Here is a 19,081-nt window from a genome sequence, read left to right as displayed (position 1 = left end):
TCCTTTAGGAAGCCGTCCAAACCTTTTTAAAACTCTTCTAAGCTAACCGCCTTTACCACATTCTCCGGCAACGAATTCCAGAGTTTAATTACACGTTGAGTGAAGAAATATATTCTCCGATTCGTTTTAAATTGACTACATTGTAGCTTCATCGCATGCCCCCTAGTCCTAGTATTTTTGGAAAGTGTGAACAGACGCTTCACATCTACCCGTTCAACTCCACTCATTATTTTATAGAGCTCTATCATATCTCCCCTCAGCCGCCTTTTCTCCAAGCTGAAGAGCCCCAGCCACTTTAGCCTTTCCTACATAAGTACAGTGGGGGAAATAAGTATTTGATCCCTTGCTGATTTTGTAAGTGTGCCCACTGACAAAGACATGAGCAGCCCATAATTGAAGGGTAGGTTATTGGTAACAGTGAGAGATAGCACATCACAAATTAAATCCGGAAAATCACATTGTGGAAAGTATATGAATTTATTTGCATTCTGCAGAGGGAAATAAGTATTTGATCCCCCACCAACCAGTAAGAGATCTGGCCCCTACAGACCAGGTAGATGCTCCAAATCAACTCGTTACCTGCATGACAGACAGCTGTCGGCAATGGTCACCTGTATGAAAGACACCTGTCCACAGACTCAGTGAATCAGTCAGACTCTAACCTCTACAAAATGGCCAAGAGCAAGGAGCTGTCTAAGGATGTCAGGGACAAGATCATACACCTGCACAAGGCTGGAATGGGCTACAAAACCATCAGTAAGACGCTGGGCAAGAAGGAGACAACTGTTGGTGCCATAGTAAGAAAATGGAAGAAGTACAAAATGACTGTCAATCGACAAAGATCTGGGGCTCCACGCAAAATCTCACCTCGTGGGGTATCCTTGATCATGAGGAAGGTTAGAAATCAGCCTACAACTACAAGGGGGGAACTTGTCAATGATCTCAAGGCAGCTGGGACCACTGTCACCACGAAAACCATTGGTAACACATTACGACATAACGGATTGCAATCCTGCAGTGCCCGCAAGGTCCCCCTGCTCCGGAAGGCACATGTGACGGCCCGTCTGAAGTTTGCCAGTGAACACCTGGATGATGCCGAGAGTGATTGGGAGAAGGTGCTGTGGTCAGATGAGACAAAAATTGAGCTCTTTGGCATGAACTCAACTCGCCGTGTTTGGAGGAAGAGAAATGCTGCCTATGACCCAAAGAACACCGTCCCCACTGTCAAGCATGGAGGTGGAAATGTTATGTTTTGGGGGTGTTTCTCTGCTAAGGGCACAGGACTACTTCACCGCATCAATGGGAGAATGGATGGGGCCATGTACCGTACAATTCTGAGTGACAACCTCCTTCCCTCCGCCAGGGCCTTAAAAATGGGTCGTGGCTGGGTCTTCCAGCACGACAATGACCCAAAACATACAGCCAAGGCAACAAAGGAGTGGCTCAGGAAGAAGCACATTAGGGTCATGGAGTGGCCTAGCCAGTCACCAGACCTTAATCCCATTGAAAACTTATGGAGGGAGCTGAAGCTGCGAGTTGCCAAGCGACAGCCCAGAACTCTTAATGATTTAGAGATGATCTGCAAAGTGGAGTGGACCAAAATTCCTCCTGACATGTGTGCAAACCTCATCATCAACTACAGAAGACGTCTGACCGCTGTGCTTGCCAACAAGGGTTTTGCCACCAAGTATTAGGTCTTGTTTGCCAGAGGGATCAAATACTTATTTCCCTCTGCAGAATGCAAATAAATTCATATACTTTCCACAATGTGATTTTCCGGATTTAATTTGTGATGTGCTATCTCTCACTGTTACCAATAACCTACCCTTCAATTATGGGCTGCTCATGTCTTTGTCAGTGGGCACACTTACAAAATCAGCAAGGGATCAAATACTTATTTCCCCCACTGTATTGCCATACTGGGACTGACCAAAGGTCCATCGAGCCCAGCATCCTGTTTCCAACAGTGGCCAATCCAGGTCACAAATACCCAGCAAGATCCCCAAAATGTACACATTTTATACTGCTTATCCCAGAAATAGTGGATTTTTTCCAAGTCCATTTAATAACAGTCTATGGACTTTTCCTTTAGGAAGACGTTCAAACCTTTTTTAAACTCCACTAAGCTAACCGCCTTTACCACATTCTCTGGCAATGAATTCCAGAGTTTAATTACACATTGAGTGAAGAAACATTTTCTCTGATTCATTTTAAATTTACTACATTGTAGTTTCATCACATGCCCCCTAGTCCTAGTATTTTTGGAAAGCGTAAACAGATGCTTCACATCTACCCATTCAACTCCACTCATTATTTTATAGACCTCTATCATATCTCCCCTCAGCCGCCTTTTCTCCAAGCTGAAGAGCCCTAGCCACTTTAGCCTTTCCTCATAGGGAAGTCATCCCATCCCCTTTATCATTTTCGTCACCCTTCTCTGCACCTTTTCTAATTCCACTATATCTTTTTTGAGATGGGGTGACCAGAATTGAACACAATATTCGAGGTGCGGTTGCACCATGGAGCGATACAAAGGCATTATAACGTCCTCATTTTTGTTTTCCATTCCTTTCCTAATAATACCTAACATTCTATTTGCTTTCTTAGCCGCAGCAGCACACTGAGCAGAAGGTTTCAACATATCATCAACGACGACACCCAGATTCCTTTCTTGGTTCGTGACTCCTAATGTGGAACCTTGCATGATGTAGCTATAATTCGGGTTCCTCTTTCCCACATGCATCACTTTGCACTTGCTCACATTAAAAATGATCTGGTGAAATAGATGATATTGATGACATGGGACATTTGTCTAAAGAACTAAAAGAATGAGAAGATTTTGAAAACAGAGAACAAAAATCACTAGTTGTAATGGGAGGAAATGATTCCCAAACCTGGTCCACAGGAATGGTCCCAACAGAATGATTCATGTTCCTAGATGATAATTGTTTTAAGTCAGGCTTATTCTGTGCCAACTCTGAACGAATTTGAAGTACCTTATTAGAAAAAAGAAGTCAGCCAGATCTTGTGCTGATGGTTTTACACACTGATCAATACCAGATAAAGCAGAGGAAACAGATTATTCACAAGAGCAAAAAGCTTCCTTGTATTAAAAGAAGCAGAACCGACAAACTTACTATCATAGCTCTTTCTAGCTTCTTCTGCTTTTACTTTCTATTGCTTAAAAGAAGAGGAGAGACTTGCAGACCTGAACATGTATACCCTGGAGGAAAGGAGAAACAGGGGTGATATGATACAGACGTTCAAATATTTGAAAGGAATTAATCCGCAAACGAACCTTTTCCGTAGATGGGAAGGCGGTAGAACTAGAGGACATGAAATGAGATTGAAGGGGGGGCAGACTCAAGAAAAATGTCAGGAAGTATTTTTTCACGGAGAGAGTAGTGGATGCTTGGAATGCCCTCCCGCAGGAGGTGGTGGAAATGAAAACAGTAATGGAATTCAAACACGCGTGGGACAAACATAAAGGAATCCTGTTCAGAAGGAATGGATCCAAAGGAGCTTAGCCGAGATTGGGCGGCAGAGCTGGTGGTGGGAGGCGGGGCTGGTGGTTGGGAGGCGGGGATAGTGCTGGGCAGACTTACACGTTCTGTGCCCTGAAAAGGACAGGTACAAATCAAGGTCAGGTATACACAAAAAGTAGCACATATGAGTTTATCTTGTTGGGCAGACTGGATGGACCACGCAGGTCTTTTTCTGCCGTCATCTACTATGTTACTATGTATGTTACAGCTCCTCACACTTCCTAGTTCCTCATTGGTCCAATAGTTAATCACGTGTAACAATCTTCCACACAGCCAGAAATCCCTGCCTTCATAAAACACGCATAGGACAGATGTCTTTTTTGGCCATTTCACAAGGCATATTTTCAAAATATTTAGACTTACAAAGTTCCATAGTAACCTATGGAACTTTGTAAGTCTTAAGTGCTTGAAAATGAGCCCCTAGTGCATCAACTCAAAGGCTGGATTTCATTTGAGTTATTGCCTTCCCAGGGTAACTCCCCTTGGGTCACACTGCATTTGCACAAGGGGCCTTGTTGGTGACGTCAGATGTGTGACACTCAGGCTGTGCTATGATTGTCTTTCAGCCATGCATGGTTCCCGGCCAGAGGAAGTCATTGATCACAGACTGACTGACCGCGAGTGGGCAGAAGAGTGGAAGCACCTCAACAATGTACGTAAGCGTTGTGGAGTCATGTGGCTGCTGGCCATTCACATTTTGGGACACTGGGTGGCGTTGCCATGGGGTATGTGTGTGTCCAGCATAGATGCCAACATTACGAAATGATTGTGGGTGTCAAACACAATGCAGATAACTCTTCACCCTCCCTCCCCTCCAACACAGCGAAGGACCTTGCTCAATACTGGGGGATGATCAGCACCCACTGCAGGCACAGTCATTGCACCCCCCTGTCCAGTAAGGAAATGAGATTGCACTGGGAGAAAACTGGACTCTGTGTGCAACCTGCCTGACCGTGCTTCAGGTGGGTTCCACCCAGAAGCGTAGCCAGGTTTTGACGTCAGGGGAAGAAAACCTTTTGTAAAATAGGCATCAGTGTGAAGCTGAAGATCTGATCTGCATAGGTGCCATTTTATTCAAAATGCGTTTGGGGGGAGCGCGTACCTACGCCTCTGGTTCAACCATGATCTGAACTCTGATGCGAGGTGAGATGGGATGACACCGAGGACAGACATGCAAGTATGAAGTGTTTACTATAAAAATATTTGCAAAGGTGCTTTTATAGAAGGCAACATTTCAAACACTGGTGGACATGAATGTCCTTCTCAGAGAGCAGAAAGTCAGGGAAAGAACTTCTGACATGGAATTGCACAGAGGGAGAAATACTCCTATGTTTTAACTTCAAAGAGAGGGTGTGGTGGTCTCCTTTAAACTAAATGTCTGGAGCTCTGGATGTAATGCAGTGTGAGAGCCCCCATGTTCTGTTCAAACGTGTAACTTGCACGAATTCTTACAGCAACCTTTCCTGGCTTCTGGCTCACATGCAGGATTAAAGAGGCACTCAGGCTTGCTGGTACAGCAATACCATCCCCAAATCCATCAAGCTGGAGTATATAGCCCAACCGAACCCAGGATCAATCTGTGATTGAAATTGGCTGCTCAGGCAGAAACTAAAACCATAAACGACCCCCCCCCCCCCCCACACACACATGACCAAAGAAATACCCCTCCGAGACAACCCCTACCCCGGTGGCGGCTCATGTCTTTCTCTCCCCCCCCCCCCCCCCACCCCTCCCTGTGATCACTTCCTTCCCCATCCCACCTATAGGCCTTCTCTAGGTCTACCTTAGGAAGGCCTGGTGGTCTTTAGTGGCACCTTCAGGGACAAGAATGAATCCCACTTGTTCCTGCCTCATGCTGCTGCTCCACTGTCAACGGCTGCCAAGATTTCCTGTGGTAGCCCCGTGAACCTGCCATGGAGGTCCTGGCAGCCATTTGCAATTGGAACCAGCATGGACAGCAGCAAGTGGGGTTCGTTCCTGCCCTGAAGACGCCACTAGACCACCAGGCCTTCCTAAGGTAGGCCCAGGGAGGGCCTCAGAGATGCCAGTTACCTAGTTCTAGGCTGGAGATTTTGGCCCAGTTCTGGTTTTGAACTTCCATCCCAAAGCAGTGTGGGATTTGTAGTGCCTGACCCTGCTCATTGAAATCAGTAACTCAAGTTCCATAATGCACCAGGATGGAGTGGCTAGAAATCCAGGACTGGCCCAAAATCTCCAGCCTGGAACTGGGAAACTCTGGGCCTATGTGTGGATGGGCAGGGGAGGGAGTGATTACAATGGGAGGAGTGAGTTTCACACACGCACAGGCATTTTCTGTTGAAACCCAAACCCGGATATTGGTCCAGTTTTGGAGCTGAATCCAAAACCAAAACGGTCAGACTCTATTGGAGTATTTCCAGGACTTTGCCTGAAATGGAAGGAAAGAAGGAAAACAGCTTCAAGTGACCCTCTAATACTGGGGCAAAGGAAGTGGTTTTTATTCTTTCACTTTAATTTTGTCTTTGTTTTTTTCTCTTTTGTCCTGTTTTGATTGCTTTTGATGGGTTGTTTTTAATTTAACGCTATGGTGTTCGGTAACCAGCTGTTGAATTCGTTTGCTGTTTGTGCATATTTGATTATGAATGTAATTTTGAAAATCCATAAATGCAATTAAGAAATAAGTAAATACTGTGTTCCGCCTTTTCTGCAGCTCCTGAACTGTATCATGGATATGGTGGAGAAAACACGGCGTTCCCTCACGGTACTGCGTCGGTGCCAGGAAACAGATCGAGAGGAGCTCAATCACTGGATTCGGCGTTACAGCGATGCCGACGATATGAAGAAGAGCGTGAACCCCACACCACAGCAGAGAGCTCATAACAGCTCCGGCAACAGTGAGGCTCCTCAAATAGGTGGGTCCCAGATAATGTAGCTCTACCTCGGGAGTGAAGGTGGCTCATGGGCTCATTTTCGAAACAGAAGGACGTCCATCTTTCGACATAAATCGGAAGATGGCCATCCTTCTCCCAGGGACGTCCAAATCGGTATAATCGAAACCCGATTTAGGATGTCTCCAACTGGCCAAAGTTCAAGGGGGCGTGTTAGAGGCATGGTGAAGGCGGGACTTGGGCGTGCATAACACTTGGACATCCTTGACCCATAATCGAAAAAAACAAGGACGTCCCTGACAAACATTTGAACGTTTTCACCCGGACCTGTTTTTTTTACGACTAAGGCACTGAAAGGTGCCCGAAATGACCAGATGACCACCGGAGAGAATCAGGGATGACCTCCCGTTACACCCCCAGTGGTCACTAACCCCCACCCACCCTCAAAAAACATCTTTAAAAATATGTCATGCCAGCCTCTATACAGCCTCAGATGTCATACTTAGGTCCATGACAGCGCAGGCAGGTCCCCAGGAGCAGTTTTAGTGGGTATTGCAGTGCACTTCAGACAGGCGGACCAAGCCCATCCCCCCCACCTGTTACATTTGTGGAGTGAACAGTGAGCTCTCCAAAACCCCCACAAACCCACTGTACCCATATATAGGTGCCCCCCTTCACCCGTAAGGGCTATGGTAGTGGTGTACAGTTGTGGGTAGTGGGTTTTGGGAGGCTCACCACGCAAGGTAAGGGAGCTATGTTCCTGGGAGCATTTTATGAAGTCCACTGCAGTGCCCTCTAGGGTGCCCGGCTGGTGTCCTGGCAAGTCAGGAGGACCAGTGCACTACAAATGTTGGCTCCTCCCACGACCAAATGGCCAGCATTTGGCCAGTTTTGACATGGACGTCTTTGGTTTCGAAAATCGCCTAAAGTCAGAAACATCCATGTCTAGGGTCGTCCAAATCTAGGGACATCCAAATTTTAAGGATTTGGACGTCTCTCACGGTATTTTCTAAATGAAAGATGGATGTCCATCTTGTTCGAAAATACAGGTTTCCCCGCCCCTGGATTTGCCATTTTGCAAGGACGTCCAAATCGCAACTTGGACATCTCTTTCGAAAATGCCCCTCTCACTCACAGCATAAAACTGCACTACGTGGGGGACTCAGTACTAAAATAACAAGGGTAATGGAGGATAGGAGTGAGAAACATTGGCAGAGGTGGGGGGGGGGGGGGGAAGAAAGGAGGGGTAATGTATGACAGGAGAGGAGCATGGTAAAATTGTGGGGGGTGGATGAGGAGAGGAGAAATGCAGGGCCGCCGAGAGGGGGGGGCAAGATTCCCCTGGGCCTGGCCTCCTAGGGGGGCCCAGCGCCGGGGTCTGTCTCTCTCCTGCTCCTGACGGGACCCGGATGATGCGTTTCCGACAGGAGGAGAGAGAAGACTCCTGCTCCTCCCCCCCTTAGAGGCTGGGGAGTAGCAGACCCAGTGCTTCGGGACCTCTGGTTTGGCTGGTGGGAGGGTCCCCAAGCCTTCCTCCAGCACTGTTCTCCACCGCATTGCCTGCCCTGCAAGCCAAGGTATATGGAGTTGCAGCGGGGGCAGGGAGGTGAGGAAAAATGTGCCTCCCCACTTTGAACTGCGGCCTCCCCCCCCCCCCCCCCCCCCAATTTTTATAGTCTGGCTATGCAGCGGTTCAGGGGGGGAGGCAGCGGCGGTCCTGCCCCAGGCCCAGCTCAGTCTCTCGGCGGGCCTTGGCAGGAGCAACAACAGAGCTTGTGCAGGGAGGAGACGGGTAATGCAGGGCAGGAGTGAAGAGCTTTGGCAGAGGCGGAAGGGGGTGGAATTTGATATGCTGCCTCTATGTGGTTACAGTCAAACTGGTTTATATATTATATACAGGTACTTAGTTTGTACAGGGCAGGCGTGAGGAGAGCTCCAGTGTTTTGTTGGGAGGGGGCAGGGAAGAGTACTGCCTTCTGTAGGTAAATCTTCCATTCTTAGGGATTATTCTCCTTGCATGCACTCTTTCATTTTTACCGTCACTACATCACTGAATACAATCAATCCCCCCCCCCCCCCCACAAAGCCTAAATAATAAAGAGATAATGTGATGCCACCAGGAATGACAGGCTGAGGGCAGGTCTCTGCTCTGCAGCTCTCTCTTTTACCTCCAAAATTAGGAGGGTCAGAGCTCCCTCTAGTGCCCATTACAACCTCCTCACCTGCTGCTCCTCTCTCCACTGGCTTCTGGGCATTTCTTAGCAGCCAGAGGCGTTTCCTACTGGAAGATTTGCTTAACATCAGCTGCAAATGTTTCTGTGCTGGTCTACCTGTGAGTGGGGTTAGGCGATGTGTGTGTTAAAACCCTGTGACCCTGACCCAGGCTAACCTCCCCCAACACCCTCGTTCTGAGCAGCTAAAACGGAGCTTCTTCTAGTCCTTCGTGTAGCCGTTCAGGGCTCTTTGAAGACTGCTGCCTCAACATTTCCTTGTGTGATTGTTTTTCATGGTAGAGTCTCATCGGGAGTTTAATCATCGACCTCAGTCTGGTTACATGCCAGAGGAAATCTGGAGGAAAGCTGGTGAGTACTAGAGGAACTGTACAACTCTCACATGCTGCATAATACACAGACACAAACACCACAATAAACAATCACACAGCTCCACAATACACACACACATTACATCATAAACAATCACACACTGTACATCACACAAACACATATACTTCACAACAACACACACATGCTGCACAAGAACACATACACACTACACAATAAACAATCATACTGCACATACACACAATTCACAATACACACACATTGCACAATAAACACACACAAACATACACTGCACAGTACACTCACACACATTACATAATAAACAATCACGCACTGTACATACACACACACAATGCACAATAACACACATACACCTACACAATAAACAATCATACTGCACAATCTACACACACATTGCACATAACACACCCAACATACACTGCACAGTACACTCACACACATCACATAATAACAATCACGCACTGTACAAACACACACAATGCACAATAAACACACACATACACACTACGCAATAAACAATCATACTGCACAATCTACACACATTACACAATAAACACACACAAACATACACTGCACAATACACACACACAACACAACACTGCACGGTACTGACATATTACACAATACACACAAACTCCATAATAAATACATTGCATATCGCACACACACATCACAGTGCACAATACTGGACACTGCAATCACAATTACCTCACAAACATGCACCTTTCAAGCAACTCAAATACAATGTCAAACATACTGCATATCACATGCACACTTCACAGTACACAGACAAGGCACAAAACATGGCACTGCATATCAATCCCTGGGGAGGTCTCTTTCATCCACACACCTCCTGGAGTGTCTTCACACTTACAGCTCCACTGGCAGATTCACCTCTCTCTCTCTCCTCTCTCTGCTCCTCTCTCTCTCTCTCTCTCTCTCTCTCTCATCTCTCTCTCTCTCTCTCTCCTCTCTCTCTCTCTCTCTCCAAGCATTTGCCAGCAGTCTCAGTTTCAAAAAACTTTAACTTGCTGTACTAGCAACTTGGAAAAACAGTTCATAAAGGTCAATTTGGTCTAAACATACAAGGTGGGGTGGTTATTTCTCCTTCAGATGGTCAGCACAGCGCAAAACATAGTCAGTGATATCAGGGCACTTAAGAGTTCTCAGCTTCAAAACTAGGGTTACCATATGTCCAGATTTACCCGACATGTCCTCTTTTGAGGGACATGTCCGGGCAACCGGCGGGTTTTGCCAATCTGCCCGTTTGTCCAGATTTCTGCACAAATGAGCAGGCTGGTCCAGAAATCCGGACAAACGGGCAGATTGCTAGCCTCCCCTCCCTTACTTACTACTGCCCTGGTGGTCTAGTGACCTCTTCCGCCTTCGGGGCAGGAAAGAGCCCCCTCACGAGACTTCAACTCTCGGCGGCCATTTTGAATTGGCGCCAAGATCAGGAACAGGAAGTATGCAATGCAGGGCAGCTCTCCGGGCAGGAAAGAGGGGGCTCTTTCCTGCCCCGAAGAGGTCACTAGACCACCAGGACAGTAGTAAGGTATGGGGAGGGGGGTGATGGGGAGGGGGAGTGACAGGGTGTGTGACGGGGGGAGGGGGAAAATGTGACAGGGGGTGGAGCAAGGGCGTGAAAGGACGGGGCAGCGTGTGAAAGGGGCGGGCATGTGTCCTCCTTTTGGGGGGGACAAAATATGGTAATACCCTATTCAAAACTTATCTACACAATCAGAAACAGTATACTCAGTCCACGTGCGTCTCCACACACACACACACACAACTGTTGCATACGTTTTCGTCAGTCTCTCAGGGCCCGATGCACAACCTTACCGTGCTGTTAACGTTTGCTGTAGACTTGGTTGTAGCCAGTCTAAAGGAAACGTTATATAGCGAGCAATGCACAAAGGAGTTTTCCGTGGCTCTAACGTATGTCGTTAGCAGCCACCGAGAGCCCATGCAAATGAGCTCATTAGCATTTTTATGAGCATTCCAGATGCACAGCTCCAGAGCACCTAGCTCTAATGAGCTCATTTTACAGCTCTGGAACTGTTGAAAGAGGAAGGGAAACACAAACAGGCAGCCTTACGCTCCCTACCCAAGGAGGTTAGATTGAGAACAGGAGAAGGTACAAGCAGGGTTGCCAGGTAGAAATTTTTTTTCCAGCCCAATCCAGGCCAGAAACCAGCCCAAAACCCGCCCAAACACAAACCCCGCCCCCGACACCCCCCCCCCCCGCGTCACCGGCCCCGCCCCCCGCCGTCACCACCCCCGCCTCCCACGTCACCGGGCCCGCCCCCCCGTCATCAGCCCCGCCTCCTACGTCATCGGCCCCGCCTCCCCGTCATCAGCCCCGCCTCCCCGTCATCGGCCCCGCCTCCCACGTCATCGGCCCCGCCTCCCACGTCATCGGCCCCGCCCAAAACGTCACTAACCCCGCCCAAAAATGTCACTAACCCGCCCCCCGCGGCCGAAAAAAATCAAAAGAGGCCGCCCAAAAAGCCGCCCGGGAAGCCCAAAAAAACCGCCCAAAAGAACCGCAACCCGCCGCGGGCAAAATTTCCCGCGGCGGGGTCGCGGAAAACCGCCCATTGGGCGGTAAAACCCGCCCCACTGGCAACACTGGTACAAGGCTATCTACCTCATTATATGGTTGAAGCCAGTAGCGGAGCTTGCTGGCAGTAGGCGGAGTCACAAGTAAACCCAAAACAACAGCAAAATGCTATTGAAAGCAATAGTAAATATTATTAGAAATAATGGACTGTCCCTGTGCCTGGTCCATCTGTAAAAAGTCAAAAGCTGTCCCAGTTGGATAAAAGCTGGAGGACAAAATTTTTTTTAACTTTTAACATTTTTTTAATTTATTTGAAAGTGTCCCTATGTAGATATAATATCGTGAAATAAAACTGAATATCACTAAAAGAGCTTAAAAAAATTATTGTAGCTGGTGGAAACAGCACTAATAAAGGCTGTATTTTGTGCTCATTTTTCTACACTGTTCTACACATTTCAGTGAGGGAGATCCTGTTTACTGATGGGTTCATCTTAACCGTTGTAATCTGTCTTGGGAAGCCCTGGTGTTATAAGATTGGAAGTAAAATTGAACTCTCCTTTCATTGGGGCATATGGAATCACATCTCTGTTGTACAAATGGATTATTCTGTTTCGAGTATATTTCAGGGACAAGTTGATTTCATGAGTCAAATAATAAAAATAAATATTTTCTTTCATGCAGATCTCTCATTTGTTTAAACATAACTAACTGGGCTTTAAGCCCTAATGCAGATCATTGGTTTTCTTATATTTTGTCCTTGTGATGACTTATACTGTTCCAAAGCTGGAAACACAGTGAGACAGAATATAGAATTCAGTAACATCCAAATGTATCATTAGTAATTGTGTTCGCATTTCGGTAATAACTGAGAAATGTTGAAAACGGACTTGAAGAAGAAATAAATGTGTATCAAAGAACTGAAAAATGTTGGCACATTTAGACTGACCCTGAACTTCTGCATGAAGGTAGCTTGCCCTCCATTATTTAATATCTTTTCTTTAAAATAGTACTAATAAAGTACATTTTTATACTATACACTGCTTTCCACAAAACAAAAGGAGCCAGTTCCCACAAACCATCTTTCTCTTTTGATCTAGGCACAGAGAGAAAAAAAAATATTTTAAATGCTCCCAGGTTTCAACCTAATTCATGTTAATGTGGGATATAAGTAAATAAATAATAGATAGATAGAGACTCTGAATGTTGAGCACCTGATTCTCATAACATGACGTCTGTTTCAGTGGCCCTTTACCAGGAGAAAAAAAAAAATCTCTGCATGAATATAACACATGCTAGGGTGTCCCTATACCAACCCTCCAATGACACACGGATTACGACTTATAACAAATTACTACTTTACCTATGAAAGCTATTCCGTTATTATACTTCCTCTGTGTACATCCGGATGCTGCACAAGCGGGCATGTTTGAAAATATAACTGAGATAAATACAAATGCTACCAACAACAAAGAACGACAACGTAGATGCAGCTGCTGATAGATTTGCTTCCTTTGTTTTGAGTGGACGCAAAAGGACAGCTACACGGGGGACTGGAAACACAGACTAACCTAAGTAGCTTCAACTTTTTGACATCATGGCCGTCTCCTGTTCTCAGTCAAACCTCCATGTCCCTCCCTCAACCCTCCCCACAACCCCCCCTGCAGGCAATGTCTGGTAGTCCAGTGGACCCCAGACCCCTGACAAAATTCCCTAGTGATCCGGTGGACCCCAGACCCCTCCTTATATGGTGTTTAGTCCCACCCAGTGCATCCCAGAATCAGTGTTGCCAGGTGGGCGGTTTTACCGCCCAATTGGGCGGTTTTCCGCGACCCGCCGCGGGAAATTTTTGCCCGCGGCGGGTTGCGGTTTTTTGGGCTCCTTTTGGCTTCGGGGCGGTTTTTTCGCCGCTTTGCGGTTTTTTTCGCCGGCTTTTTTTCGGCCGCGGTGGGCGGGGTTAATGACGTTTCTGGGCGGGGTTGTGATGTGGGAGGCGGGGTTAGTGACGGGGGAGGCGGGGTTAGTGACGGGGAGGCGGGGCCGATGACGGGGGAGGCGGGGCCGATGGACGGCGGGGGCGGGGTTGATGACGGCGGGGGCGGGGGTGATGACGCGGGGGCGGGGGTGTCAGGGGCGGGGTTTGAGTTTGGGCGGGTTTTGGGCTGATTTTGGGCTCCTTTAGGCTGCAAAAAAATTTTCCACCTGGCAACCCTGCCAGAATGCACCGGGCGGGGGCTGAGCACTGCCATTTGAAATGGTGGCGTCAAGGCAGAGCTGTTGCTCCTGTCTTCCTGCTCAACTTTTTTAAGGTACCAGGGAGGGGAGAAGGGAAGGATGTTGCTATACCCACCAGGGTCAGGTGCTGGGTGCAGCGGTGTACGGTCCACTGGATCACCTGGAAATTGTTGGTGTGCGGGGGGGGGGGGGGGCGGAGGGAGGGAGTCAGGGTCCGGTGCATTGGAGTTTTCAAATGCATTTGACAGCTCAGACTCACAAATTGGAAGCGATGCAGAAAGGGGGATCCGTGCAGCTCATTTGCATGCGATCCCCTTCGTGCATCATTTGTTCTTTGCGAGTCACAAAATTTTAACCGAGGCTAGGCAGCCATATTTCACAGATGCCTTTGTGCTTCGGCGCCTCAGTTCCTTTTTTGCACTCCTCCGATCAGTCCTTAGGAAGGTGAAGTGGGGTAACTAGCCACGTCATGTCCCCTCAAAGCACTAAGTCTGCTTTCTTTCCCGACTTTCTGCAGGTAACGTTGCCTTGTGGAGTTATAAGTAGCAAAATTAGTATGTGGGGGAGCTGCACTAGTCTCATTAACCCGCAATCCACTCACATGATTGTTCCTTCTGATCAGGGTCTCTGCTTAGAAGTGAGGGGCCTCCCACGCCCCGCTTCTCCCACTTGAGGCGATTATCCTCATCAGGGGCGGAGCCGAGGTGGGGGGAAACGTTTGGTCTGCCGCAACCACTGCTCCCCACCCACTGCTGCAGCAAGTACCTTGGCTGGCGGGGTCTCCATCCCCCGCCAGATAATGTTGTCCAGTGCCGGTCTCCAGCATCGCCGCATTGCCTGCCCTGCTCTGTCTTCCCCTCACACCCTACAACGCTCCTTTAGTGACATTGAGTATGGCGCTAGGCAAGGCTTCAGCTGGTGGAGGTTGGGGACCTCGGCCAGCAAAACCAGGGTCCCACAGGAAATTTGGGGGGCGGCCAAGGGCTACGCCACTGATCCTCATTCACATCCCCTCTCTCTGTTCCCACGTCAGGAGCCACAGCTGCAGGCACCTTCTGTCTTGTGCAGAGGTTTCCACACCACGATTACAAATTTCTCCTGTCTTGGCACCCAGGACTTCCCTCTTGGTACCAAAGACCAGAATTTTCTTCAAGCTATAAACGTGTTATTATTTCTCTGGCTTTTACAATGATTATACCACTTGGCTGTCAATAGCAGCTCTGTCTCCTAATCCTTCCTCCCACCCTTTAAGCATGGGCATTTTCAGGGGGGTGGGGGTCAAATGTACATTATACACTCTACTGTACATAACACTACATATTACACAACTTGCATAAAACAAACACACTGTATAATACTTGCACATTGCAAATCACAAAAATACATCACATGCGCACAGCACTCTGACTTTCACACACACTCCACACAGTATGTTTTGAGGGCTGGTTCTCAGGAACAGCTCAGCTCTCCATTGTGCTGGGAGATGTTTTAAATGTGAACAATGTTGTCATTTTATCAAATTCAGTGAGGACTAAATTGAAGTTGTTGTCTGGAGTTCCTAAATTCCAACCTCAGAGACTGTCCCACTGTCAGGAGCTTAAGGTGAAATCATGACCAGCTGGCAGATTGTAAGCTCCTTTGAGCAGGGACTGTCCTTCGTTGTTACAACTGTACAGCGCTGCGTAACCCTAGTAGCGCTATAGAAATGTTAAGTAGTAGTAGTAGCATGACCTCAAAGTAATAAGCAGAGGAATTGCCCACTGCCAGGGGCTAATTCACTTCTGAGTGATTGAAAGAGAGGGAAAACCATAGGGGGGAGATTAGAGTTTTAAATAGCACATCCAGGGCTGTTACTGCTACCTGTACATGCTGACTGCTGCCAGGGCCGTCGAGAGGGTGGGACAGGGGGGACAAAATTCCCCGGGCCCGGGCCTCTGGGGGGGGGAGGGCGGCGCCGCCACCACATTGAACTTAAGCGCCTCACCTTCAAAAAGCGCAGCAAGCAGCGGCAGGCCACCCTTCCTTCCGGTTCCCGCCCTCGCCTGACGTAACTTCCCCGAGTGTGGGACGGAAGGAAGGAGTGGTCTGCCGCTGCTTGTTGCTGCGCTTTCGAAGGTGAGGCACTTAAGGTCAGTGCAGAGGGCCTGGGGGTGGAGAGAGGGCCCGGTGGTGGGTGGGGGGGGGGCCCGGAGGCGGCCTTTTCCCGGGCCTGACCCAGTCTCTTGGCGGCCCTGACTGCTGCTTACGAGACCCTGGTGTTCTCTTTTAGCCTGTGTGTGTGTGTCTCTGTATGCGCATGCATGTGTGTATGTGCACATATGTGAATGTGTGTGTGTGCATGTATGTGTATATGTATGCATGTATATGTGTGTGTGTGTGCATGTGTGTATATGTATGTCTCTGTATGTATGTGCATATATGTGTGCATGCATGTAAATGTGTAATGTGTGTGTACATGTGTTGGTGCATGTGTGTATATGTATGGGTGTCTCTGCATGTATGTGTATGTATGCATGCATGTAAATGTGTGAAATGTGTGTGCGCCATATGTGCATGTCTGTGTGTGCATGTATGTGTGCAAATATGTGTGTGCACATGTGTGTGTGCATATGTGTGAATGTGTGTGCACAGTATATGTGTCTGCATGTATGTGTATATCTGCATATGTCTGTGTGTGTGCACATGTTTGTGTGTCTGTGTATATATGTGTGTATGTGTGTGTGTGCACATCTGTGTATGCGTGTGTCTGAGTGTGTGGGGATGTGCACGTGTACGTCTGTGTGTGAATATGTGTTTGTGTACATGTATGTGTACATGCATGTATATGTGTGTGGGGGAGCCGTGTTTGTGTGCATGTATGATATGATTGCTATAAATCCTGAGTAGCTACAGGACTCTCTGCATGGACTTTTCTGCTATATGCCCACGGATCGTACTTTTCTCACCGTGTCTTGCTTCTGTCGGTGCTGCTCCCCCTTTGCAGAGGAAAGCCGTGAACGAAGTGAAGCGACAGGCCATGCTGGAGCTGCAGAAGGCCGTGTCTGAAGCAGAGCGCAAGGCTCACGATCTCATCACCTCAGAGCGCGCAAAGATGGAGCGGGTCCCTGGCGGAGGCGAAGAGGAAGGCATCGGAGGATGCGCAGAACCGTCATCGGTCAGCAGGAGGAGTCCAGTGAGTGAACTTTCTCTCTCTCTGCCACGTAATACCTCAGGAAAGAGGGTCAAGAAAACTGCCGTCCACCACTAACCCAGACTAGAGGGGGAAAAGAGGATCTGGTGGATAGGCCAGAACACTCACGGCCCATCCTAGTGCACAAATCCAGGACACAGGGATTCTAGGGACACACCAGGTCCTGCTGGAAACTGTGGGAACTGATGTACTGCTAGAGGTGCAGGGAACTGGGTAACGCTCCGTCAAAAGAACAGGAACCCACTGCCCTGAGAATCGAAAATGCAAAATCTTCTCTAAGGAAAAAAAGAGCAGGTAAATGATTAAACCTATGATTAAAACCTTGGCCTGAGTTTGAGATCTTAGCAAATCATTCGAGTCGACATAAAATCCACCAGCACTTCAGGAAAAGAGAGAACTTCAAAGCAAATGCAGAATAACACAGGAAAAACGAGCACTGGGGAAACAAACATATTATTTTATGTACGCCTCTATGGGAAAAATAAAACCTTGCCCAGCCCACCTACCCCCCCCCCCCCCCCCCCCCCCCACACACACACACAATGCCACCCAGCACTCTCTGTGAAACTTCCACCCTGAGAACCCCAACCGCACACACTGGTATCCAGCGCTCCCTGTGGCACCCTACACTTGAGACCCAAACCCCACACTGTGTCATCCAGCACTTCCCCGTGGCACCCCCAGAATGCCGCCTCCTTTTCCAGCCAGCCTTCCTGCGACTGCGCCCCCAGTAAACTAAATGGGGTTCTCTTTGTCCCAGAGGCACATTTGGGTGGATTTCACCCTTATCATGGACTTAGTGTTCCTTAGACACGGTGGGTTTCCCCCTTCCTCCACCTCCCTCCCAGCCCCTGCACAACAGCCTTTTCAATTGAATTTGAATGATTCTTCGTCCCTTTGTGGATGTCTCTCTCTTTGCTGGAGGAGTAACTTAATGGTTAAAGCTGCAGGCTGAGAACCAGAAAATCCAGAGTTCAAATCCCACTGCTGCTCCTTGTGATCTTGGGCAAACCATTAAACCCTCCACTGCCTCAGGTACAAACTCAGATTGTGCGCCCTCCAGAGGCAGGGAACAACCTGCTGACCCTGGATGTAATTTGTCTTGTACCACTGAGAAAGGGATGAGCTAAATCCAAAACTCCCTTCGCCTATAGACCCTGCATCATGTTCTCTGGGAAGCCATATCAGACTCAGATACTTTATTGCATAACAATTTTACATGTGTTGTCACCTCCTCCCGGGGCAGATGAAGCTGGGCTCTCTCTGTTCTTTTGCTAAAGATGTTCATTCAGACCCAAACTAAAACAAAAATGCAAAGGACGAGACTTCCATCCATCCCGAGACTGAGCTCAGGTGCCACCGCTGCTGGGAATGGATAGAGCCCAGACCCTTAAGCCCCCCCCTCGCCTGACCCTGTGTCTTTCTGTCTGTCTGTACAGAGCTGCTGGAACTGCGGGCGGAGGCAAGCGAGACGTGCAAGCGGTTGTAACACGGCGCGATACTGCGGCTCCTTCTGCCAGCACAAGGACTGGGAAAAACATCATCACGTGTGCGGCCAGGGTCTACAAGGGCTCCCGGCGGCGGCTCCCAGCGCGGCTCAGCCAGACCCTGGAAGCCCCAGTGAGCCCAGCTCCCGATCTGGCACCCAGCCACTCCCGGCCCAGCAGAGACTGCCTCCCGCTAACGTCATCCTCTCTCCAATGCAACTTCCTCAGCTACCTGCAAATGTCCGGAGACCGTGACCTTCCAACTGACCTCTAGCCCATGGCTGATCTCCTCAACGTGTCTCTTGAATTTCTGCTTTAGTTTCAGCAAAGAGAAGTGGCACCTTGTATGTCTTAGTGCTGCGAGGGCGGGTCTGCAAACATTTGGGCAACCTTAAAACGCAGCTCAGAGCCAAACTAAGAAGCCTGTTGATCATTTCTTGTTCCGGTTTGAAAGAGGAAACTGAGCTGCGCCGAACGAAAGCAAAGCACCTCGATGAATTGAAAAGCCAAATCCATTCACGAACGTCATGCGACGCAAAGAGAACGCCACCTTCAGACCGCCAGGAACTGGTTCAGGAACAGTGCTCACACTCTTTGGCTTTAAATGAAATTCCA

The 19,081-nt window shown here is 48.5% G+C and overlaps 1 protein-coding gene across 1 annotated transcript in view; it reads left to right on the top strand.

Moving 5' to 3' along the window:
* LOC115471369 (protein CBFA2T3-like) overlaps positions 1-18,721 on the top strand; it is a 92,633-nt gene extending 73,912 nt beyond the window's left edge. The window contains exons 7-12 of the mRNA XM_030205067.1: positions 4,112-4,197; positions 6,235-6,436; positions 8,926-8,994; positions 11,045-11,109; positions 16,773-16,961; positions 18,419-18,721. Coding sequence (XP_030060927.1) covers positions 4,112-4,197; positions 6,235-6,436; positions 8,926-8,994; positions 11,045-11,109; positions 16,773-16,961; positions 18,419-18,721 — 914 coding nt within the window. The remainder of the gene's footprint in view (positions 1-4,111; positions 4,198-6,234; positions 6,437-8,925; positions 8,995-11,044; positions 11,110-16,772; positions 16,962-18,418) is intronic.
* The last annotated feature ends 360 nt before the right edge of the window (positions 18,722-19,081 follow it).

The sequence above is a fragment of the Microcaecilia unicolor genome, chromosome 5 (assembly GCF_901765095.1).
Source record: "Microcaecilia unicolor chromosome 5, aMicUni1.1, whole genome shotgun sequence".
NCBI classification, from domain to species: domain Eukaryota; kingdom Metazoa; phylum Chordata; class Amphibia; order Gymnophiona; family Siphonopidae; genus Microcaecilia; species Microcaecilia unicolor.
The sequence above is the reverse complement of the archived record's forward strand: the minus strand, read 5'-3'. Positions and strand labels throughout refer to the sequence as shown.